At 44.8% G+C, this 26,669-nt stretch overlaps 1 protein-coding gene across 1 annotated transcript; it reads right to left on the bottom strand.

The window, feature by feature from the left end:
- Positions 1 to 11,757: 11,757 nt before the first annotated feature.
- Positions 11,758 to 24,812, bottom strand: LOC146062727 (transmembrane 4 L6 family member 4-like). Its single transcript, XM_083174769.1, has 5 exons — positions 24,639 to 24,812; positions 16,290 to 16,379; positions 15,266 to 15,414; positions 12,961 to 13,165; positions 11,758 to 11,891 (listed from the first exon to the last, which is right to left on the bottom strand). The coding sequence occupies exons 1-5, from the start codon at positions 24,810 to 24,812 to the stop codon at positions 11,874 to 11,876; spliced, it is 636 nt and encodes a 211-aa protein (XP_083030895.1). The 3' UTR covers positions 11,758 to 11,873.
- Positions 24,813 to 26,669: the final 1,857 nt, after the last annotated feature.

The following is a 26,669-nucleotide window of genomic DNA, read 5'->3' as shown; positions in this document are numbered from 1 at the left end:
ATTGAAGTTTCCGTACACCAGGTTATGGTTTCTTAGCCTATATAGGAAATAATAATTTAAAGATCACAAAACCCCTGATGAAGTCTCTAACCGAGATGAAACGCGTTGGGTACTGATCACAGCTCTGAAAATAAAAGAAATATATTCTTCAACAAAGAAGCAATAAGTGTATTATTTTTTATGGTATATTTGAAACGGTTTTAAGACATTATGGGTGAGATTTAATGGGATGAGAGATTCAGAAAGTGAGAGATTTTGTGAGAAATCTCCAGTTTTTTTAAAGTGGCAATCATTTACACAGCAAAATCAAACTGGTTTTGCAGTGTAAATGATTGCCACTTTAAAAAAACTGGAGATTTCTTACCAAATCTCTCACCTTCTGAATCTCTCATCCCATTAAATCTCACCCTGTATGTTTTAGGGCGCTGAAGACACTACTGTAGGTGTGTTTAGGTGTTGGTTCCGACTAGTAGGGAACTAAGTGTCTACAGCGCAATTTGGGGGATTTTGTTTTGTACAGATATAGGTGAGTATAGTATTTTTTTTGCTATGCTAGTGTAATGTGGGCATATCGGTGAGTATATTTATGTGTGAGGAGTGTGGATGGATGTTTATTAAAGATTTACTGTAACAGTGTGTTTATCTGAATAAAGTCCTTTTATTTCCTGCATGCTGGTACTTGTGGTTCTAAAGCACTGGCATGTGAGGGAGAATTGCTGGGACTTGTATTTCCACAAACACAATATTTTTTCTAACTTTTTATAAATAGCAATGAACTCAGCACTCACAGCCCAGGGCTGCCAGGGATAGTCTTGGGCTTCAGCCCTGGCCCATGGGTGCCCTGGGGGATCCCACCTCCTCCACTTGATCCCTTTCACATCCAGCTGAGTTGCTAATCAACAGAAATGGCAGATCTTTGTAAATTTCCCTTGCAGTAGGGTGGAGTCGGGAAAGATGCGGGGGAATGAGATTTCTTTCCCCTAATTTGGAATCCAAAATGTTAATACATCTTGGCTCTGCTATGTTCTGTTTTGCCTCAATAAAGATGCAAAGCAGGAAGAATTATTATTCCCCTTGATAAATGCCAGTTAGGAGCTGAATGACTGGTACTCTCTCTCACTTTGAGGGGCATAAGTTCATCACAGTCTCTCGGAGGCAAGTTTGGTGCACCCCATATAAACACACATGACTTACATAAATTTACAGATAGCACTCGCAGACAATCTTCAATGACCAGAGCCCACAGTGAATTGGCATGGCTCCAGCCATGCTGTAATCCAGACGTCTGCAGCATGGAGAATCAGTGTTAACCGGTGGGTCTCATCTCACAGATCAGCAACGGTGGGTGCCCTGTCACTTGCTGCATTACAGCCTCCTGGGATAGAGCAGATAACTACAGTATGTAGTAGCAGCAGTTGAGCCGAAGAGCTCTGTTGGAAGAGCAGTTGTCACACTTGTGTAACAGGGCCTCTGTAACAGAGTAGTGTTGTATCTGGCTCTTTGGAGTTGGCTCAGGTGGATTCGCTACACGTCATGGCCTCTTCACTAGGAGCCTCTGGCAGAAGATCGGACACCCCAAAGAGGACCCCACGATAATAAGACTACACCAATGAGCAATGACAATGGTTTTATTATTCAAGAACTGGTCACTGCTGCAAACTAATTGTAATCAATGTTCGATATGTGCAACAAGCCTTTACACTGCTAAGGTCGAGAATGGCCTCACAAGTTGTAATTACAAGTTATATAATCAAAGACAATTCAATTGATGTTATTAGAAAATAGCATAAACCAATCACAACAACAAATATTCAATACTAGCCACCTCCCAGTCACCAGCCTGGAACGCCCCTCATTTTTCCAGAACATTTCAGCTAGTGGGCCAGATTCTCTAAGCTTTAAAAGTGATAAAATGGAGAGTGATAAACAGCCAGCCAATAATTTTTATAATTTGTATTATTGTAGAAATAATTTTTATTATTGTAAAAAATAAATCATTTTAAATTTATTCAGATACTTGCGTTACAGTCCATTAACAATGTATAGTCATCCACTCAAGTCTGTCAAATGGCAACTTTGTATTTCTGTTAGTAAAGCTCTCTTTTCTTTCACGAGAACTAGCAGTTGCTAGGACAGACACTGTTACCGTGTTTCCCCGATAATAAGACACTGTCTTATTTTTTTTTCCCTCAAAAAAGACCATAGGTCTTATTTTCAGGGGAGGGCTTATTTTACATGTTACATGTTACATGCCCCACTGCGCCTTTAAAAAAATGCCCCACTGCGCCTTTAAAAAAATGCCATCCCAGTCATCCATAATGTAACGTACGTACCGTACCTGTTGTGTAAGGGGATCTCTCTAAATGCATTATTACCGTACTGTAACGGTATTGTGCCGGCGCTGTGTGGTGAGCAGCAGCCGCGTGATGTGCGCGGCGCGATGTGCGCGGCGTGACGTCACGCCGCGCCTACCGCAATGCATCCCTGGGAACGGGAGCTGCGGTGTTGCAGGTGAGCGAGAGGAGGGCAGCGGAGGTCAGCGGGGGTCAGCGGGGGTCAGCGGGGGCTGAGCGGGGGCTACACTTATCAAATACCGGTACATAAAATTACATGGGGAAATTGATAGGGCTTAATTTCGGGGGAGGGCTTATTTTGGACCAGCGTCCAAAATCTGGGGTAGGGCTTATTATCGGGGTGGGTCTAATTATCGGGGAAACACGGTAGAAGTAATTAGCTGATTTTCACTGTGCACAGACTATGTTCAATGATAAATCACTAAGGCTGAAGTGCTCTAGGATTAATGTATTCTGCTAAAACTTGCGTAAATGAGAGTTTTACACTGGTTTCTATGAACTAGTCTGTCCCTATAGTCAGGCTCCAGCAGGATTTTCCTTATGGATCTGTCCTTACAGCTAGTAACTTTCCCTCGGCGGCTGTTGAATTATATGACTTATTTTAGGAGCGTCCCCAGGCTCCTGCAGCCGGGTTTAGCTCACTTCCAAGGCCGTGGTCTAAATACGTATCACTCTCTGTGGGCATCCACTGGCTAAAGGAGCCGGGTTTAGCCTTTCCTCCACTGCCTCTGCTGACTATAACTGTGATTACGGGGCGTAACTAAGCAAAGGAGGCTGTGCTAGCTTTGCCGGGGTGGGATTTCAGACTCACCACTCCCTTTCTGGTATACCAGAGGCCTGTTCAGCGCCACCTCCTGATCCGCCCTGCGCCCGCCTCCTCTGTGATGACTCGGCCCGCCTTCCGGGAACTTCATGTCGGGCTCGCAAGGAAAATGCTGCCAGACCACAGCCACTTGTCAGCTCCTTGATGGCCACCGCAGAAAGAATGGTACTTGTTTCCTAGCATGGCCACAATAGCGGGCATCGGGTGTCATTTTTAGTGGTATACGACGCGACCGACGCGATGCCCCCGATTTTCCCATTGAAATGCATTGAAAACAGTCAAAATCGGGTCGGTCGCGTCGTATGCGGCTAAAAAAGGCTTAAATGGTCCAGACGCGATGCCCGCGATTTCCCCATAGGGAACAATGTTAAATGCCTCAATTTAGCCGCGATGCCCCCGATTTCCCATAGGAAACAATGTTAAATGGGTCAATTTACCCAAATCATCATAGGGAACAATGGTAAATGGCCCAGAAACCCCCCAAAACACCCCTGAACAGTGAAATGTCCCCCCAAAAGTCTTTTACGCCACCCCACGATCAACGTGAACCCGAAGCGTGGCGAGCGGCGGCGGTACGCGTCCTCCGACCTTTTCATACCCCCACTATCCACGTCGGAATAGAATAGTGTGGCGAGCGCAGCGAGCCACCGAGCCCGAAGCGTGGCGAGCGCAGCGAGCCCCGCGAGGGGACGCGGATACCTTCACAGGTAAACGCTTCCCTTTGCGGGCTTCACAGGTATCCACTATTCTATTCTCAAATCCACGCCGACGTGGATAGTGGGGGTATGAAAAGGTTGGAGGACGCGTACCGCCGCACCTCGCGGGCTCGCTGCGCTCGCCACGCTTCGGGTTCACGTTGATCGTGGGGTGGCGTAAAAGACTTTTGGGGGGACATTTCACTGTTCATGGATGTTTTGGGGGGTTTCTGGGCCATTTACCATTGTTCCCTATGATGATTTGGGTAAATTGACCCATTTAACATTGTTTCCTATGGGAAATCGGGGGCATTGCGGCTAAATTGAGGCATTTAACATTGTTCCCTATGGGGAAATCACGGGCATCGCGTCACGGCCATCGCACCCGATTTTTTAGTACATGCGATGGCCGCGATGCCCCCGATTTTTCCTCACGATGCCCACGATCATGATCTTTGTGGCCGTGCTAGGAAACAAGTACCGAAAGAATTTTCAGGTAAGATCTCCTGCGTCTCTCCCTCAACCAGCACCGCTGTCCGTCGCTGATGTGCTGCGTAGCTCTGCCTTAGTCAATTTCTCTGGACCATCTGCACTTTCTACTCAGCAGCTCTATTTATAGTCTCTGCTCTGGGGTTTCCTGATGAGCAGGGGCTCTGCCAACTGTCAGAGTATATTTTCCTTTCTGGAATGTTCATCACAGTTCTCCCCTTTAAATCAGGGTCTATGGCAGGCATTCCCAACCAAGGTTTTGTAGATATCCGGGCTTTAGCACATGTGACTTAATTAGTATCTGAGGGATTCTGATTAAACCATCTGTGCTGAAGCCTGGATATCACTAAAACGTGCACTGTTGGTGTGCCTTGAGGACCGTAGTTGGGAATGCCTGGTCTATGGTATAGTCCACCCTAATGGGCTATGAGGACAAGTGCATTGTCAGTTCAGGAAAGGGATAAACAGTGTTCAGTCCACAATATTCTATTAATAAGGGGCATTAACACATTAATACCTTTCCTAAATAATTTATTAACTATTAATATTACATTTGATATCTGCTACATCTATTGTATCACAACCATATAGCATTTTAGTTTAAGTATAAACATTAACCCTTATTGGGGTGTTACAATATAACCAGGTATTAGAATGAATATTACCTAAAATGAAACCAACCTTTACATGTTGAGAAGTGTATAAAGATATGCTTCCAATGTGTTTGAGGGCTGTGTGTGGCTTGCAGGTAGTGAAATAATGGTTTTCACTTAATAGCCTGCAGCATTGCTTATTACATTCAGGTGTATGTGTTTGACTAGTAATCTGCATTAATTAGCAGACCCAGGCGTCCGCTCTCATACGGTATCTCTAGGGGTGGTCTGGAGGTATCGTTGGCGTCCGCCTATTTTTGAGCCAAAATGCACGGTGCGTTCGTCGATTGAGGCGGTTGTGGCACTGTGTATTTTTTATGTGCACACCCCCGTGTACGCCCATGTTTACGCCCAGTTTTCCTCATTATTCCGGCCACTCCCATAAAAACGCCCACATGCCGCCCACAATGACCGTGCTCTTGCGGCCCGGTCTTTTTCGCACGGAGAGACCCGTCCGTGAGCGGTGTGCGGTCGCCGCACATGCGCATTGCGAAAGATACGCATGCGCAGATGAAAAAAAGCCCGATCCGACCGTGTACGGTCCCACCGCACCAACCAGAATAACCCACTCTGTGTAACATAGAGCCATAGAGGTTTTCTGAATGGCTTGTGCATGCAGGACCTAAATATTGACCTATCGAGGGCCATCCATGCCAGTGTCACTGATCTGCTTGAGAATGGTACAGATCACAGACAATGTCTAGGTCCACAGTAAATAGGTTGTCCCCCAAAAGGTCGTTACGAATAAAATTGATACATGAAAAAGATCAACAGAAGCAAAAGGTCAACATGGATAAGGCTGACACATGAAAAGGTCAACATGAGATATTTACAATCACATGGGTCACTTGCCATGCTCCGGACCAGGTGTCTTGCTGTGCTTTGCACACTTTACTGTTCCCAATCAGAGTCCAAGTAGATGGTCAAGTAAGAAGAAGTCCAAAAAATGAAGAAACAATATCACGAAAATCTAATGTCGTCCATTTCATGTGTAGGCAACTGCCATGTCGACCTATTGCTTGTGTTGACCTTTCTACCATATGGTGGCAACCTTTTGAATGTAGACCTAGACATTTGCTGTCAGCTATCCAGATACCGACCTGCTCACTGCAATTAGCCCAGATGGTACAAGTGGGATTAAGCTCCTCCCTACTATATCTGTATCTCTGCTCATGTATATGTCCTAGTGGCTGCTCTCCACAACCTGGCAACCCCCACAGTGAGTCTCTACAGCTCACACAGCCCTAATACTACGTCAGTGAGTTTAGTCACAGTATCATTTTTGTTACAGTTTAATCATTAACAATTTAAAGGTTAAATATGAGAAAAGATAACAGGATGCTTAAGCCATTTATTACACCTGATAGATTGGTAATATCACATACTTTTATTATTGTATTTTGAGTGTTCACAGTATTTGCTTTTCAATAAGAATAACTGTAACAATCTGCCTATAATATGGTATTTATACACGCACACACACACGCACACACACACACACACACACACACACACACACACACACACTGCTGCAAATGTTTAGATTTGATACAATACATAAGTGCTAAGGTGCCCATACACTTATACGATATGGCCCTTTTTCACACAATTACAACCCATCGGGCCAATTAATCATGTGAAAGGTACCATATTGTATGTGGCTAATCACCGATTCCGATCCAATGCCCGTGCGCACTGGATCGGATCCGGAGCTCGTCATGGCTGCCTCAAGGTTTCATCAGATTTTGCAGCCATGACTAGGATCGCAAACAATACATTGTATGCAAAAATGACCATATACGGTGTATCGTATACAATCATAGCCGATGGAGGGTCCGGCAACCTTTCCGACGAGCCGGTGCCAAGGTATTGCATGCGAGGCTGCATGCGATACTTGGCTAAGTGTATGGGGGCCTTTAACTGGCACTTTACCAATATTAAAGCACAAGTGTCTTATTGAAACCAACATCATTTCCTTCTTTTCTTTTGTATTATAACAGGGGTGGCCAACCAATCAGAGGCAATCGGCCAAAAAATATGTTATGGTAAGTCAAAGAGCCAATACCAATTAGAAAATGGGCATGGCTTAGCTCCCACAAAGTCACGCCCTGTTTGTAAATGGGTTGTGGCATAGCTGGCACAAGACCATGCCCCATTTTTGTGTTCACGCCTTTGGAATGACATTTATAGGAGCATGACCTTGAGTAAAACATCAGTTTAGTTAGGCTATAAGTAAGACAAGCACATTGAAAATGCACGGTACTTATATGTTAGTTGGGCACCCACTAAGCTATTTGCTTAGTTTTCCACCTCCCCTCGCGGGGCAACTAACATATAAGAAAAAAATGCACAATTTACATATTCTTCCATTTTCATTTGCTGTAATTTTTTTTATTAGTGGGTGTTTTGATAATCCTTGGTTTCAATCATATTTTAACATTTCTGGCTTGTATGCGAAGCTACTCGCAGTACAGTAATTCTCTCACATGTGTGTCTGTAGAAACAGAACGATTTCATTTGTTTCAGACAGTGCCCACACCCACTCTGATATGCAGCCGCAGACCTGCTCTGCCGCCAGGCCGCTGCACCGCTCCACTGTCCAGCCACCACAACCAGCTTCTCACCCCCTCACGGTCTCTGTTGCCACTTTCTGACACTGGGTACAGCATGCTCTTCCCTCGAAGTGACATTATGACATCATGTCGAGCACAAAGCAAAGTAGCACACAGTCAGAGAAGGCAATGGGTAATGCCGTGGGTGAGGGAGCCAGCACACAGCAGAGTAGCGCACAGTCGAAGGAGGCATGCAGCAGTGCTGTGGGTGCGGGAGCCACATCTCGTTAAGAAAAGAGCCACATGTGGCTCAAGAGCCACAGGTTGGCCACCCCTGTATTAGAATATACTATATAACTACTTTTCAAACAGAATCCTACACGGATCTCCCTGATCTGTGCATGTTTCTATTTAACTCACCTATCTGAAGGCAAATACACTTGCTCTCTATTACATTGTGCAAATCATTTGTATTTAATGGAAAACATCTGCATGCAAGTATGGGCCATGCAAGTAGTGGTATTGTGAGTTACATGCAACTTTGTATGTTCTTAGAGCCTATTACATGTGCGAGTTTGCATGTTTTCACAGCATGTTATATATGCAAGTGTGCATGTTCTGACAGCCTATTACATGTGTGAGTTTGAAAAATTGCAAACCTTTGGCAAACTTGCACCCTAATACATTTTGTCTATATTTTAGAGACAAGAGCATTCACTCACTCACTCATTGACTAACTCACTCACTCAACCTCCAAAGTTCCTTAAAATAGCCCAAATACACCTGCTGAAACACAGCCAGTGGCAGGGGTGAGGCTAAGTTACCTGTCCCCCCGAGGCAGAGATTCAGCTAAGCGAACCCTCTTTCCGGTCTGCTTAAACACAGATGTCAACATTGTAAAAACGAATGTGTTTGTAGGGCATGGAAGAAACCCATGTTGAGTCCCATTACATACCTCCCAACTTTAGTATTTTGTAAATCAGGACCAGCTACACCTAAGGTGCAGATGGGCCCAGAATAATGTGGAGCTTGAAATCCAGTGGGCATGGTCTCTGGCAGAGGGGGCATGGCCTATTGCCACAATGCCAGTTTTCATGACCGCTCTTTTGCATGGCTGCCAACTTCTCTTCACCTGGTGGGCGGTGGCCTTTAAGCTATTTTGCATGGACGACACCTATCCAGGACTTCCAAGCTGTCTTCTATCTGTTCAACACTCCTCCTTCGCAAGAGCAAGAGAGTCCGTCTGACGGAGGAGGACTGTGTTAAAGTCTTGGATGAGTGGTGGCCATGCAAAAGAGCTGCCACCCTTCAAGCAAGGTCTCTCCTCATTCCTGCCAAGGCAGCCTTTCTTCTGCCTTCAGGATGTGGAGAGCATCACCTGACTATGGCAGGCATATAATAGCCGATGGAGTGGGTAACCAATATACTGCAGTGATGTTTAATTGATAGAACTTCATCGAAAATTAATTTTCAAACCATAAATATGTATATTTCTTTTTAACAGTGAGAATGAAATAAGGGACAGATGCACTAAGCCTTGGAGAGAGATAAAGTGCCAACCATCCAACTCCTAATTTTTCAAATATAGGGTCCGATTCTGGTTCACTCTTAGTGAACCGAATTCAGCCCGTGCCCCGATTGTTTCTGTGCACGTGGAAACCCCGACTGCGAACGGCCTTGGCAATTTAAAATGTCACCACGCCGGGGGCGGGTGGCTGACGTCCCGGTGCCACAAATATAAGTCAGTCTCCAATTATTTATCTTTTCGATGGCAGGAGAAATCATTTGATGGTCAGCGACCATCAAATGATTTCTCCGGCTGCGAGCACATGCGGGGGGATGTGTCTTTGAAACGGCGAAGGGTGGAGGTGGGTATTCGGTGGGGCGGTGTCACAAGGACTCGGTAAGCTGCGAACTTTGCAGCTTTCAGGGGGAGAGGGCAGGGCTAAAGACTCTCTCTAAAGTTCAGTATTTACACCTCTAAATGCAGTCATTGTCACATGCTGATGGAATGAAAGTACTGTGGTATGTTCAAAAAGTAATATTAATTCCAACACCAGAACAATGCCGAACATCTGTTACCGGACATAAGATCCTGATTGATGTAACACCAATTATTTTAGTTTTATTACAAATTATCTTTGTAATACATACTGATGTGTCCTGTTACATTGTTCTGGCTGTTTGGATCAGCATTTTTGGGACACCGTTCACACCATGCAATCTTATGGGATTGCGGGTGTAAATACCATGAACACGCCTACTAGTGGGACCCTTGTTAATGCATATATGCAGCAGCAGCGTGTTGCAGTCCAAGTAAAGATATAAAAGGAGACATCTGTACAGGGCCGGTGCTAGGGTGTCCGGCGCCCTCCTGCAAACCATAAATTTTGCGCCCTTTCACATTGCCATTGCAACAAGCTGCAGCCCGATTGTGGGAGCGAATGCAACATGCGATCCTATGGAGGATCTCAGGTGCATGTACATGTATGCATAAACCATCTCAGTGCTGTGTCAGCAAAATGTTGCAGACACTAAAGGTGTCCATACACACTGTGAGAATCGCATACCTTATGGGCTACATCGCATCGCATCGCACTGCATACCATGTGTGTGCGATGTGATCCGAAAGCAGTACACAAACTATGTGCAGCACATACTTTTTGTACTGTGCAATGCGATGCCCGCAGGAGCGCACAACGCATTGCACGCTGCTATTGCAGCATGTATGGCCACCTTTAGGCACATAACCCCCCACATAACAGCCCATTATTTAAAAAGTGTCTAAATTAATAAAAAAAATCTACAATTATTAAAAAATGTGTTATTAACATGTATAATAAAAGACTCACTGTTCTTTTGCTGTTTAACTCTTGTGCAGTCCCTCCTCTTCTATCTGCGTAGGCAGGACGCTGAGGACGCCACTACACCCCTCTCGTGAATGAGAGGGAAAGGAGGGGAGAGAAGGAGGAGATGGAAGAAGAGGGGAGGAGTGTTGAGGACTGGCAGTGGCACTGGCACAGCACACCGAGAAGAGGGAAGGAAGGGGATTCGGCGCTGCTGCCTGTTCGTCATTTGATTGACAGCTGACAGTCGCAGGGAGCAATGGGTAGGGGGCGGATCCGGACATGACATGTCATCCAGGCATTCACAGACAGCGCTAAATGCAATAGCGTAAGTGTCCTTGAGGAAGAGGGGGGCAGGTCGCAGGAGGAGGACAGTGTGTGCGCGGTGCAGAGAGCTGCTCAGCCTCTCCATACTGCCGCCAGCTGTCAGACAGGAATTGCGGGCGGTGTGCAGGCTGTGTGCAGGGAGCAGGTGTTTATACTGCCACCTGCCCGCTGTCAGACAGGCGCTGCGGGCGGCGTGCAGGAGGCAGTGACAGTGAGGGCTGAGGCAGCACAGAGCAGGGAGGGAGACAGCGCCTTTTCAGCATGGCGCCTCCCTGCTTTGCAGGAGCTGCTGAGCGGGTAGCGCCGGCCCTGCATCTGTACATGCATATCCAGCAATATGTTATGCAGTTAGCACAGAAAAAAGACATTATAGGCATAGGGAACAAACTTAATGCAACCTAAACAGTTCTTCCTCAAGAGCACAACAGGAGGAAGACATATTTTGACAGATCAAATAGTTTAATTGAGGTAAATGAGACTTTTTAGGAGGACTCAACCCCACCATTTTTTCCCTTAATTTCTAATTCAGAACCAGTAATATAATCAGCTATTATATTGTATGTTGCCTTATGATGGAAATAAATGATTTGCCAAAGCAGTTTTTTTATATACAGTACATCTGCTTGTCTAAAGAATAATCCATCACACGTGTACATTGGAAAGATATGAGTTAGGCTTTTCCTGTATGTTGTCATTACAAGAAACCAAAACAGGGAGCCAAGAAGTTACACTCTGGTGCATAGTTCATCACAGAAGCCAATACATGTAAATACTGTATTTCCACCAAAAGGCTTACCTATTTGTGGATATATAATGACCAATCACAACCAGATGTATGAATAGATGCCACAGAGATTTATTATGTAGTTTTATTTTGTGTGTCTAGTGCCATTTCATATTTAGTGATGATCTCCTAATATCTCACATTCTCTATGTCATAACATAAGATATATAAATTATGGACACGTAAAAGTGCTTTATTTGTTTTACAGTTTTGTACAAAAGAAGGTTTAAAGTCATAAAGGCTCTTTGTGTCGTCTTCCTCCGAAGCCATAGAGGCTCTTCTTCATCCGAGTAGTTCATATTGCTAGTTGATAAATGGAAGTCTTGGAATGTAGGGGAACTCATCAGAACTTAAACAGGTCCATCACTCTGAGTACACAAAGGACAGGTATTAATAAGACAGGTGACAAAATAATATTATCTGGTTTAGCCAGGAGAGCTTTGGATCTAAAGTGGATCTCTATATTGGATCTCTATATTGAGTATAATTGACCTGTCCTGACTGGCAGAGCACATGTTGGGATGACCTCGTACAAACTGAACATTCATGTTCTTCCAGATAAAACCATAGACCATCTGCCATATTATAAAAAGTAATATGACCCTTTCAGTGCCATAGCTGTAATTTCTGCAAATTTCCTGTCCTAGCTGCAGGAAGCCAATGCAGCAGAATTTACAGTGTTGAGCTCTCCGAAAGCTAGATGGACATGTATCTATTGCTGGATAAACTAACACCCCATTCACACCACACCTCAAACCAGGGTTATTGCCAGGTTTTTGCCAGATCGAGGTGTGTTGTAAAAGCACCAAACCTTATAACCAAATTTGACCCAGGATATAAGAAGGTTTAAACCTGGGTTGCCCTGTGTATAATGGGCAACCCGGATGACTTCCTGCTTTCAGGTGCCACTGTGCGCACTGCAAGTGGGCAGAGCTGCCTATGGAGCTGGTATGTATGTGATAACAGTTACACACAGCGGCAGCTCCAATTTACTGTTTTATTAGAGGGGGAGAGAGGAGAAAGCTGAGTCCTAGCATCTGCGCAATGGGTCTGGAAGGGGCTGAGACTGACACATACGCAGTTGTCGTGGTGCAACTGCAAACCCCCGGCTTCAATTGACTCAAAAGGTTGCAGCCCATGGAATTCGGGTTGGCCTGCATGAAAGGAAGGGAGAGGCTTCCTAACGGAAACCAGCTCTGTGCTTATCGCAGCCATCTCCGGCAGTCCCAGAAGGACAAAACACCTCCCAATGGCCTTGAGTGTCTTTGACTGACAGGTAGGACTGCCAATGGCACATTAATACTGAGCTGGTTGGCAAATTTTACCTGGGGGGGAGTGGGCACTGGTAAAATCTGCCACTGGTTACACATTATTTAGTCACTGCAGAAATTAAATAGAAACAATGGACAATAGCAATAGCAATGTTGGCCAACATACCCCACCACAGCATCCGCACTTGCAGTCCCCACAGATTGTCCCAATAAGACCATTGACGACTTGTATAGCACAGAGCACTCCTTGTACTGCTGCCATTATCAGGAGCATGGAGAAAAGGGTCAAATTCCAAGTGACAATAGTTTCAGTTTTAAATGAGTTTATTTCTTGACATATGCCCCATACTCCAGGTTTTCCTAGGTAATCCCTAAAAACAAAAAGAAAAACTTAAAAAAGTATTGCTAATAAATGCATTAAAATTTGCAACAGTGGTACTTGTTTCCTAGCAGGGTGCCCAGATTTCCTACGTTCGCTCAGTAGTTAATTTAGTTAATTTATTCACTGCACCCTGAGTGAAATCGCATCGCATGGCCCTTTTTTGTGGCGTGAGATGTGAGATGAGATGAGATCTCAGTAGTTCATATGGTAAAACACCTAAAACAGCACCACTCTCCACGTCACCCCGAAGCGTGGCGAGCCCCGCGAGGGGCGGCGGAACACATCCTCCGACCTTTTCATACCCCCACTATCCATGTTGGCGTGGAGTTGATTTTATATAGTGTGGCGAGCGCAGCGAGCCACCTAGCTCGAAGCGCGGCGAGCGGACGCGGAATACATGTAATGTAATCCGCGTACCCTCGTGGTGCTCACTACGCTCACCAAGCTTCGTGCTCGGTGGCTCCCTGTGCTCACCACACTATATAAAATCAACACCACGCCGACGTGAATAGTGGGGGTATGAAAAGGTCGGAGGATGCGTTCCGCTGCGCTCGCCACGCCTCGGGGTGACTTGGAGAGTGGTGCTGTTTTAGGTGTTTTACCATATGAACTACTGAGATCTCATCTGATCTCATCTCATCTGATCTCATCTCATCTCATCTGCGATGCGATTTTACTCAGGGTGCAGTGAATAAATTAACTAAATTAACTACTGAGATCGCATCGCACACATCGCAAGGCACAAAAAGCCATGCGATGCGATGTGCGATGTGCTTTCACTATGCAGAATAGCCCAATAAGCAAATAGCTTAGTGGGCGCCCTGCTAGGAAACAAGTTCTGCAATAGTATTTTAGAGTACACATTTGGATGCGTGCAGAATTGCAGAGAGGCTTCAGAACAGTATATGGGAAATGTACAGTAATGCTGCACATACTTTTTGCACAAGCTACACATCGCATCGGATCGCATTGCATGCACACTGCATGCACAAGGCATGCTATGCGATGCAATGTGTACTATTTAAGTCATGAACGGATCCGTTAAACGGACCGTGTATGGGCGGCTTAACAATGAACTACAATATAACAATGTAGTTTTCACTGCTGTCAAACCCTACTGAAGTGAAGCCACTTTGTATTAGCTCATGATATATACATAAATACTGTAGTTACATAATAGTTAAGGGTGAATAAAGATGTGCATCCATCGAGTTCAACCTTTGATAATGATATGCCACTATGTTTTTGCCACTGTTTTTTTTTTCTTCTTAACTGAAAGTGGGAAGGAAGGAAGGAAGGAAGGAAGGAGAGGCTCCTCTCCATGAGATAAGGTGAACACAAAATTTGGTAGAACATGGATGTGTAGTGTCTTAATTTAAATGATAAGAAAAAGTATAACAGTGTTGGTGATTTAACAGCCTTTGCTTATGTGGCACTAACATTTCCAGTGGGACCTGTATATTAGTATATGATGGTGCTTGCAGTTCAGTAAATGCCAGCATGCTCTGGCTGTATTCTGGAACTTGGTGTAGTGGCGCCCAGCAGGCGGGACATTGAATCCCGTCTGCCCAGCTGATGTCGAGCCGGTCGAGAACGGGACCTGGTCACGGCTGTCGGGCTAGCCCGAGAGTCGTGATGCCAGATTGAATACCCCCTTAGCATATTATTTTTTGGCATTAATCAATAATGATTTTCCACATTTACAGTTGTGTTATGCAGAAGTGTCACTGGCTCACACGGGAATCATGGGAATTTTTGTTCCTTCACTCCGGGCAACCAGGATCTCCGGGGATGCTGGCTGCCCCCAGAGAGAGGGCTTTGTGTACTGCTGGCTCTTCATCTGTGCCAGGAGCCAGGTGCACCTCAAAAAACATCAATTTGACAAAATTGGCCTTTAGCAAATCTAATCTTTGAAGTGAAGTTGGTTCTGAATTGCCATGAAAAAAAATAAACACAATGCAAAATTTTTTTGTTAAACTGTCTAATGTTTTTGTAAAATTGTAGTTATATAGTTCTATTTCACATTTAAATATATGTATTGAATAAGTAGAATGTAATTGTATATTAGGTTTTAAAACAAAGCACATACACGTTTTCGAAAGCATATCTCCAGACCTCTTCACCAGCTATTGTTCCTGTATAACATTTTGGCCCTCGGTTTATAGCCACTGCAGCAATGATAAAGTTGTAGGCAGCTCCAGCGAGGCCAATGGCAGCAAAGATGATGGAAGAGAACATCTGTAACAAAATAACCAAAACAGGAACAACAGTAACTCACATTTCACACGCATTTTACTGACTGGTAGCCTTTTTTTTTTAATATAAATGTGTTTTGTATTAATTCATGTATTTATATATATATATGTATGTATTTATTTTTATAATTATTTATTTATTTGAACTGGTTTTATTGAACACATTTTATTCTCACTAGCTTATACCCACTTCCATACAAATTAAATTGTCTCTTCTACGTACTGTCTTATCATGCAAACAGTGATGTTTAACTTATACCACTTTCAGACAGCAGTGGACGAATAACCCGGTAATTAGCGGCAATTACCCGGCTTTTGAAATACCGGGTAATTGTTTCCTGCATGTCCCTGCTGAAACAGCTTCTGTTTTTGTCTCTTTGGATGAACCCATATCCTGTATGTATCTGCTCTTGCTGAGTTCATGTGTATATTCTGGTGTTGCGATTAGCGACTAATCTGTGGATCCTATCCATTTGCCTGTCCTTAACTGGTGCTGGTCACATTCTGGTCCAGTCTGTTTGTCTGCCTGTAACCGGTGCTGCTCCGCAGTTCACTCCTGTTTGTCCTGTGTGTGTCATCCTTCTTCCTGTGTCCCAGTCTGACTCCAGTCCTGTAGTTGCCTTGCCTATAGCAGCCTTGTCCAACTTAAGACCTGGCGGCACCCCAGTACCTGGTGGGCCTAATTCCCTGGGCTAACGTGACTGTTTTAGGTGAAGCCTTAGCATACAGGAGGCTTTAAGGACTGATAGGCAAGAGCAACAGCGCCACCTAGTTCCACCTGTTGGCCATCATATCAACTAGGTACTTAGGGGTGGCTATGTAGCAAAATACCTAATGTAATATATTGATTTATTGTACCGCAAATCTCTTCCCGCAGCTTTCATTACCACAGCATCCACAGCAGTCATTTTTCTTCATACCCAGAAATACCAGAGCTGGGAAAATCATCTACAAAAGACAAAAACAAAATTAGAAATTGTTCAACAAGAATAATTATTGCATTCAAAATAAAAACACAGGGGTCACCTTATGCCACCACACCCCATGCACACTCTATGCCCCATGCTTTGCTCAGCTTGGTCCTTATAAGGCACCACAAGTGTTTTGCAGCGCTGTACAAAGGAACAGTACAGGGAGACCAAACTTAGCATTACATTGAAAAAATAACAAAAATAGAGTACAGGTAAAGGTCGCCACAGTTCAATACACATGACAGCTTAAATATTGTAAGTAGTAATAAGTAGTGAGGACTCAATCAGCATGCTACCAGAGGCTTGTGGCCAATGATGGAGATGAGTATATGCGGAAAAAGATGGTCACTGAGAATGGGAGAGCTGTGAGTGAAATGTGAAGAGAAGAGGACTGTGACAACAGGAGGGAAGAGGGCCCTGCTCTGAGGAGCTTACAATCTAGTAGGAAAGGGAGACAGACAGATTACATGAGGTGCAAGCAAGTGGGCGGGGGCTTGATAGCAGGATGTAAGCAGGCAGGGGGTCGGAGAACCAGCCTTAGGACTAGTTAATGTAGCGGAAGGGTACGCTTTGATGAATAGGTGAGTTTTCAGTGCCCATTTGAAGCTTTGCAGGGTCGGGGAGAGACTAATGGAGTGAGGGAGTGCGTTCCACTGAAGGGGTGCAGCACGGGTAAAGTCCTGTACTCTAGCATGGGAAGCAGTGATCAGGGTGGAGGAGAGACCACAGTCGTTGGCCAACCGTAGAGGGTGGGAGGGTGTATGAATGCAGATGAGGTTAGAGATATATGGAGCAATGGAATTAGAGATGGCCCTGTATGTGAGTAGGAGGTGTTTGAAGAGGATTCTGTAGGGGAATGGGAGCCAGATTTTGTTGAAGGGGTGTGGCAGAAGTAGAGCATTGGGAAAGGAAGATAAGCCTGGCTGTACTAAGCACATATAAACATACATGTTTTCATATAAACATACATGTTATGTAAAATATGCGCTGGATGGATCACACTCTTAAGTCTGCAATGGAGATCCGGGGGCAGGCTTAGAAAGAATGTGTGATTTCTTATGCTGATTCCTGGGTGCTGCATGCTACTCTATACATAGAGTGCTGCTGTTCCCCTGGAAACCATCCACGGCTCTACCATTAGGCTGCTAGGTGCTGGGATCTGTGTGTGTGAGTGTGGGGTGTGTGTGTGTGTAGGGGGGGGGGGGGGGCACAGAGTCTGCCTATTACAAAATTATGTCTATTGGAGCACATCCTAGTTGTACTTAATAAAGGGGCTGGCTGTGTAACTCAAAGACGCCACCTCCACATTTTGGCAGCTTAGAAGTTAGGGGGTCAGTAGATTGAAGTTTTGCCTAGAGTGCAGAAAAGCCTTACACTGGCCCTGCCCAGCACATATATTACAAACATGATAATATGTATGTTTACACGTGCTTAGTGATCCCCTACTGCACTACATGGTCAGTCTGATTAGTAAATTGAGAAAATCTTAACTATTTATCTATATATGTATATTGTCCCTCAGTACCCTCCCATGACGTCGCCGCTGCTGTCCTCCATGGGCCTGAGAAGCATATGATGAGCTACACCAATCAGAGCTCAGCACAAGCCTCTTAGCCTCTGACCTCTTGTGCAAAGTCTTATGGGACTTAGTCAACTCCCAGTAATGCACGGCACACTTGTGCAGTCAGTGTGCGTCAGCTCCCGATGCTCAGCACCATTCATTATTGTCACATTGGCAGATAGGTGAAGCAGCAGCACTACCCCACTCCCATGCACAAAACCTTTAGCTAAAAGAAAAAATGCATGCCAACACAGGGGCCCCCTAGACCCCCTGAGCCCCCCACCCCCCCTCCCCTTAATCTAGCCCTGCTTCAAGATGATGTTCACAAGGTGATAAAGCAGCCTGTTTCATGTGTCAGGGTGACAGAACAACTTTCTTAAAACAAAACAGTTTCTTTGTCACTACTCCTGGCACTAAGCTAACACAGTCCAACTGACTATCTGATCAGCCAGCTGGCCAGACTAGCATCATTTCCCCCAGCCATAGAAATCAGACCCTATTTAAAGACTAAGCTCCAACCCTGATCTCTCCTAACTGCCACTGCTTGCACCCTACATTCAGTTAGTGAAAGTCTAATCTCTGGCAAAGATATGTGCCAAGTCCATGTGGCGCATACATTTCAAGTTTTAACAGAGATTCCAGTTCCATTGCACTCAGTCAGGCCATGCATGCACAGATCCCTCTGCACTGTATATACAGATGTAGACAAGCTCAGCTTGGCTGCAAGTAGATGAGCCTGTAATCCATTCTCAACAGGGGGACATGCACATATACTACCATGCACGTGCATATAATTGTGAATGTGCTCCATAGACCCCACAAGATCCTGAAGGTGGCTGGTGTTATCTGGTGCCAAGACGGATCCTTTTGTTGGGATATGTGTGTACAGGTGGTAATGATATGTACACACCAGTGGATGCCCTTAGATCATAAACAGCCCAGGTGTTAACAAGTAAGTGTCAGGAATCATGGTAATAATGGTAATCGCACTGTCTGTGAGAGTCACTTAACAGCCCACTGGTGCACTCTGCATCACAGAGCTACCGCTGGAGGTAGTTGGCATGATGTCCTTGTGTCTGTTCCTCACGTGGCTACATGTCACTGGGTATTGTTGACAAGCAGACCTGGACATGGGTGCAGCCCATGACTGTTGCTCACCTATCCAGCAACCCCAGTAAGCTCAGGTGTGATCACATGACAGATAGAACCAGGTAAACTCTCTTCCTGGTTCTGCTCTAATTGCTGCTATAGCCAGCAGCCAATCATCAAGCACTCAAGGGGATATAATCAGGCCTCCCAGAGTCCTCCAGTGCCTTTAACAATTGTCTACTTCGTGAGTTTTATGCCAGAGTTTGCATCCAAGGCTCCAGGCTCTCTCCAGTTTACAAGCTTCTTGGATTCTGCTGCGGCACAGTTCCCTGTCTCTGTGACCAGTACAAGATACTCCAGCACAGATCAGCCTGTATCATCAGTTCCCAAACCGATCATCGGTAACCAGTCCGATAAGCCTATATCAAGGGTTCCCAGACCGACCATCATTAACCAGCACGATACTCCAGTACCACCGGTACTCAGTCCGATACCACTCAGCACCATTGGAAGCCAGTCCGATAAATACCTGTATCATCGGTTCCCAGAATATCCACAAACTCTGGTCTGGGAGACTCTGGTAGAGGGCTGTGAATAGTCTGTTGGGCGCAGCAAAGCCAATAGTCCCTTACGGGACTCCCTGAAGTTAGTAGTAGTAGTACGTTTATTTATAAGGCGCCGCAAAGTGTCCGCAGCGCCGTACATAGAAAACAAAAAACAAATTACAAGGTAACGTACAGGGTGTGTTGAAAGATACAGTATAAATAGGGGTATAGCTGGTAGAACTAAAATCAGCATCAGTTCAGAAGTAGGTGTCAAAATTGTCAAGGAGACTGAAGATGAAGTAGAGGAAGGGAAGAACAGGACAGGAGCACAGGTGAGGTAATGAGGTAGGGTGAGTACGTGAGGAAGGAGGGCCCTGCTCATAAGAGTTAACATACTAAAAATAGGTGGGTGGACGAACGAAATACATTAGGATAAGTAGGAACGGAGGGGAACGGAGGCAGGATAGGAGGATCAAAAGAGGTTAGGAGGAGGGATAGGCTAGTCGAAAAAAGTGGGTTTTGAGGGAGCGCTTGAAGGAGGTAAGGGAGTCAGATAGCCTGATGGGTGGCGGGAGGTTGTTCCAGTGCAGGGGGGCAGCGCGAGAGAAATCTTGGACACGGGAGTGGGAGGAGGTGATTAGGTGAGAGGTCAGTCGGCGGTCAGCGATGGAGCGAAGAGGACGGGAGGGAGTGTGGATAGAGATCAGTGAAGAGAGGTAGGGAGCTGTGGAGGAGGAGAGACTTGTAGGTGGTGGTGAGGAGTTTAAAGAGAACTCGGAAAGGAATGGGGAGCCAGTGAAGAGATAGACAGAGGGGGGAGGCGGAGGTAGAGCGGCGGGAGAGGAAGATGAGCCTAGCAGCAGCGTTAAGAATGGATTGGAGAGGTGCGAGGTGGGTGTGAGGTAGCCCAGAGAGAAGGATGTTGCAGTAGTCAAGGCGGGAGATGACAAGAGAGTGAATGAGAATTTTGGTCGCGTCAGTGGAGAGGAATGGTCTGATGCGTGAGATGTTGTGTAGGTGAAAGCGGCAAGACTGTGAGAGAGCACGAATGTGGGGGGTGAAAGAGAGGGAGGAGTCAATGATGACACCGAGGCAGCGCGTTTGGTCGGTGGACGTGATCTCGGTTTCACCAATGCTGATGGAGATAGTGGGAGAAGAGGGGATGTTCGGGGGATGGAAAATTAGAAGTTCAGTTTTAGCCATGTTTAGTTTCAGGAAGCGTTGGGTCATCCAGGCTGAGATGGCCGTGAGGCATTCGGAGACCTTGGACAGGAGTGATGGGGATAAGTCGGGGGAGGAGAGATAGATTAGGGTATCATCAGCATAAAGGTGGTAATGAAAACCATAGGAGCTGATGAGGGTGCCCAGAGAGGTGGTGTAGAGGGAGAAGAGGAGAGGGCCAAGGACTGACCCTTGGGGAACACCGACTGGCTGTGGGGTAGTAGGAGAGGAGGAGCTCGGAGTGGAGACTGAGAAGGAGCGATCGGAGAGGTATGAGGTGAACCAGGAGAAGACTGTGCCAGTTACAGGTGTACTCAAAGGGAAACATACACAAACAAGTATATAACAAAAAAGTAAGTGACTTGGGGCCAGATTTTCTAAGCTTCAAAAGTGATAACATGGAGAGTGATAAACAGCCAGCCAATCAGCTCCTACCTGCCATGCCACAGACTGTGTTTGAAAAATGTCAGGCAGGAGCTAATTGGCTGGCTGTTTATCACTCTCTATTTTATCACTTTTGAAGCTTAGATAATCTGGCCCTTGGTGCGCTGACACCGTCCCAGTGAATAGGTGACCGTGAGAAGAAACACCATCTTACTTATTTATACGGGGTGAAATTGAATAACTTGCACGGAAAGACAAACGTTACTTTCCTTGTCTTATGTGTCTTCACCTCAATAGAGGCTCTCCATTAATATATATGATGGAGACATATGAAAGATAAGAAAATCGACACAGTATAGTGTTGTAAGGATAACACATTTATTAATACATTGATGAGAAAAACTACAATAAAAATACAATGAAATATCAATATAAAATTGTATTGCGTCCTGATCTATTATTAACGGAGGTTTACCAGATGCTGGTTTTTAAAACGCCTGTAGAAAGATCTTTTCTTCCTTAAGGTATTCCTGGTTCTCCGGATAAGCCAGGCCTTCAGTGCTCCAAAGACACAACACTGGAAATCTCCTTCCACAGATGACACACTCCAGTCTCCTGCAACGCGTATTGGTAACTAATGGTCCCTTCCTCAGGCAGACACTGGCATTTTAAACACCAGCAACTGGTAAACCTCCGTTACTAACAGATCAGGACGCAATACAATTTTATATTTATATTTTATTGTATTTTTATTGTAGTTTTTCTCATCAATGTATTAATAAATGTGTTATCCTTACAACACTATACTATGTCGATTTTCTTATCTTTCATATGTCTCCATCATATATATTAACCCCTTCAGTGGTGGTTTTTTTTTGGAGAGCACTCCCCACTGGGCGAGTTTTTTTATGGGGAGCGCTTCCTTAAAAAAAAAACACCACTACCTCCCCAGGTCCGGGCAGCGCCGCTGCACTGTCAATCAGCGGCTGCCTGGACCTGCGCCCCCCGCGCCACGTCCCTATCCCCGACAGCCGGCTTGTCAGAAACCCTGAGGGGAGGGGGGAGGGAGCCGGCTCCAAACAGTGGCAATCCCAAGAATTTTCCGGGCTTGCCAGACTGGGCACTGAGGCACAGCCCGGGAAAATTCTCGGGATTGCCACTGAAGGGGTTAATGGAAACTCTATTGAGGTGAAGACACACGTCAGACAAGGAAAGTAATGTTTGTCTTTCCATGCAATGCATTCACTTTCACCCCATATTAATAAGTAAGATGGTGTTTCTTCTCAAGGTCACCTATTCACTGGGAAGATGTCAGCGCACCAAGTCACTTACTTTTTTTGTTATATACTTGTTTGTGTATGTTTCCCTTTGAGTACACATGTACCAAGTCACTTACTTTTTTGTTATATACTTGTTTGTGTATGTTTCCCTTTGAGTACACATGTACCAAGTCACTTACTTTTTTGGGTACTTGTTTCCTAGCACGGCGCCCACAATATTCAGTCGTTCGGCATTGTATTAAATTTAAAATTGTATACCATTGTATATGGCATGCAATGGCATACAATGCAATGCAATGCGATTTTAAATTGTATAAGCACCCTAATGGGTTTTTTCAATGTTAAATGGTCCCCCCATACGATTTTTTATTGTATAAGCACCTTAATAGGTGCTTACAATGTTAAATGAACCCCCACGCCACCGCCACTATCAACGCCAACTGGTACGCGTCCTCCGACCTTTTCATACCCCCACTATCCATGTCGGTGTGGAGTTGATTTTATATAGTGTGGCGAGCGCAGCGAGCCACCGAGCCCAAAGCATGGCGAACGCAGCGAGCCCCGCGAGGGGACGCGCATTACTTCACATTTATTCCGCGGCCGCTCGCCACGCTTCGGGCTCGCCACACTATATAAAATCAACTCCACGCCGACGTGGATAGTGGGGGTATGAAAAGGTCGGAGGACGCGTACCACCGACCCTGGCGGGCTAGCTGCGCTCGCCACGCTTCGGGTTGGCATTGATAGTGGGGGTGGCGCGGGGATGCTTTTAACATTGTAAGCACCTATTACGGTGCTTATACAATTATTTATCTTATAGGGGGCACATTTAACATTGAAAACACCCATTAGGGTGCTTATACAATTTAAAATCGTATACCATTGTATATGCCATACAATGGCATACAATTAGATGGTATACAATTTAAAATTGTATAACATCGGCTAACATCGTATCGCATGCGGTCCCTGGGTTGACAATGTCTAGTTCGACAGTCACTAGGTGATGCCATATACTGTAAATAAACCTATGGACAAGCCTGGAAAACAGCTATTTTGTGGTGTTGGATGTATAATCAAATAAGGGTTTCTTTTCAACACATTTATATGGCGTACCAATACAGCTGCAAGATAGATGACAATTGTATCAAGGTATCTTTGAATCCGTGACAATTAGTTCTGGTGAACAGTGGTATCCTCTACCCTGGATATATAAATGCATTTTATTATGGCACGTGTGCCTTTTCATAATCAAAGCTTGTGTTCGGATAGAAGAAGGTTGATAAATAATATCACACTAAAATAATTTCTTATTGCCGTGATATGTGGCAATCCAAAATGGTACTCAACAGGGAAATTGAATACTATTACTAAAAGATCCCCTTTATGATAGATTTATTTATTAACAGTTTCTTATATAGCGCGCACATATTCCGCAGCGCTTTACAGAGAATATTTGAACACTCGCATCAGTCCCTGCCCCAGTGGAGCTTACAATCTATATTCCCTACCACATGTACAGGCACACACAGACATTCTAGGGTTAATTTTGTCCGGAGCCAATTAACCTACCAGTATATTTGTGGGTTCTAGATGTCTCACTGTGTGTTTTTACTAGTTATAGTGAGCATAAACCTAAATTGGCTGCAGCAATAGCAAAGTCATCTGCAGAATATTTCACACACACATTTGAATGCAATATGTTTAAATATTGTATTAACTCAATAATATTTGGGTGCAGGGGAGAGAGCTTGCGAGAAAACTTTAGGGGTTATTCTGGCTCACTCGCCAAGGCAAATCCTCTCTCTAATGGACAAAACCATATGCACAGCAGGTGGGGCAGATGTAACACGTGCAGAGAGAGTTAGATATGGGTGGTATATTGTTTCTGTGGAGGGTAAATACTGGCTGCTTTAGTTTCACACTGCAATATAGATATCAGTTTGAAGTACAAACCCCACCCAAATCTAACTATCTCTGTACATGTTACATCTACCCCACCTGCAGTGCACATGGTTTTTTTTTCCATTAGAGACTGAATTTGCCCTTGCGAGTGAACCAGAATAACCCCCTTGGTACATGGCTCCTGGACATGCACCCCACGAGCCTACAAATTACATTTGAATGAAAATTTTATGAGTAAATGATGTACTCACCAAAAGTCCAGACCCTGCGAGCCCCCCGAGGTAAAATACTTCATCTGAGATGTGGTTAGTGTTGCTTGCTACCTTCCCACCAGGAAAAAACAGTAGGATATTTGCCAGAACACATAGTATAGCTAAGGGGATTAAGGTGATGCCCAGGCATTTCGCACAGCCCCCGGAGCACATGATTGAAGAAACTTTTTTTTCCCAATGGAAGATCTTTGGGCCACAGCAACCAGGTCAGTGCTGGGTGAGTTGGTCCAATGAAATGTAATCCTCTAACTCTTACTGTGGCCTGTGGTTTTATGGTGATGTGATATTTGATGTCACACAGCTAATGTGGAGAGCAATAATTTGTCATGACAACTAATAAAACCCTGTTAATATTCTACTGAAGCAGACAGAACACTCCCTTTATATTTCTTTATTCAGCTAGGTAATATTGTAATATCACATCAATAACTAGAAGACAAATGGGTATTGTTTCCGCAAACTCATCCCTTTGGCATTGAAGTATGAAACAGATAGAGTCTTTATCCTATCTTGTTTTTAAAATGATGATCACATTGCAGATTTCTTATAAATGGTAATATATATATAGAGTATTATATCTCCATACTGTACTTTTCCCTTTAGTTTTAAAGAGGCTGTTCTGGTAACAGTGCAATACTTCATGGATGCTGATCATATCAACAGTTTTGAGTAAATATATCAATATGCAGAGCAGCTATTTTGTCAGGTTTCATAGTAATTTTGTTGGCTGCTATATGTATACCTCAAACAGGGTGCTATAAAATATAAAGATCTCTAGTTGTAAATGGCTCATACCCAGTGGTGGTTTTTACCTATGGGCTGCAGGGCTGCAGCCCCCCCAGATAAAATCTGCCACTGAAGTGACGCCAGATGCACTGGCTTCACTGTGACTCCAATGCAGTCCCATTGGGAGGTGTTCCCTCCCTCCGGGATGCCTTTCTGTGGACTGCCAAGCAAATTCCCTGATTGCGCATGCGCAGTGCCTCATACCTCCCAACTTTCTGAAGAGTAGAATAGGGACACTCGAGCGGCCGAAAAGGGGGCGTGGTGTATGCAAAAGAGGGCATGGATTATGCAAATTAGGCCACGCCCTCATTTTCGGCCGCGAATAGACGCGTCTATTCTGTGAAATTGGGGGGGACTCCCAACTGCCCCCCCCCCCCACAGCGGGACACTGCCGGCCGCGGGAGGGACGCGGGAACGCCCCCAAAAATCGGGACGTTCCTGCGTTTAGCGGGACAGTTGGGAGGTATGGTACCTACATCAGTACTGCACACACGCCGGTCCCTGTCATTTGTATTATGCAGGCGCCAGGACTATGATTCCCTGTTGCCGAAGCAGCCCATAGAAGCGGGCCACATTCGCTGTACAGATGTTTGTACTGCGCATGTGCCAGTCATGGCGCCTGTCATCATAGCACAGGCGCCGGGAAATGGGAGGAGAGCCGGTGGCAAAATATCAGCCAAAAATGTTAGCGTCGCTCACATTTGTTATATAAATTCAAATTAAAAAATGTTGTGTAAAAAATTATTATATTTCCTATATCAGTTAAACATTGCAGGTCATTATGATGAATAAAAATGTTTGCTTGGCAAATTTCACACCTATTTCGACTAATTCACTTGGCACTCAAAGGGTTACCTTTCCTGGCTTTTGCAGGGTTTGATAACTGCTAGGCTGATTAGTTTTCTGCTAATGACCCCTGACCGTGCCTTATGTTAACACCCAATCTGGGAGACTTCTACACCTGTTGAATAAAACTTTTTTGCAGATTTTATAATACATTGAAAAAAAGGATAAAAGAACATGTGATTACTTTATTTACATTTAAATAAATAAATAAATAAAGCATTTCTGCGACCCGCTCTGTTCTCGCTTTTGTACCTACCTGGGCATATTTTTCCCCACTTACTTTCCACATTACTTTTCCACTTACACTTTGGAAGGTTTGATATATTTCCCTTTCATTTTGTTTCAAGTGGAACAAATGGACAGCTCTTTACTGTGATT

This window comes from Crinia signifera, chromosome 3 (genome assembly GCF_055691185.1).
Source record: "Crinia signifera chromosome 3, ASM5569118v1, whole genome shotgun sequence".
NCBI lineage: Eukaryota > Metazoa > Chordata > Amphibia > Anura > Myobatrachidae > Crinia > Crinia signifera.
Note: the sequence above shows the minus strand (reverse complement) of the source record. Positions and strands in the feature narration are given on the sequence as shown.

What these genes read in the sequence shown, in the direction of transcription:
- LOC146062727 (XM_083174769.1), bottom strand. Translation starts at nt 24,812, where the DNA reads ATGTGCTCCGGGGGCTGTGCGAAATGCCTGGGCATCACCTTAATCCCC. An exon ending in TCGCAGGGTCTGGACTTTTG is followed by an intron (nt 16,380 to 24,638) that starts GTGAGTACATCA and finishes TGTCTTTTGTAG; the next exon opens with ATGATTTTCCCAGCTCTGGT. An exon ending in AGATATGCTTTCGAAAACGT is followed by an intron (nt 13,166 to 15,265) that starts GTATGTGCTTTG and finishes TTTTGTTTTTAG; the next exon opens with GGATTACCTAGGAAAACCTG.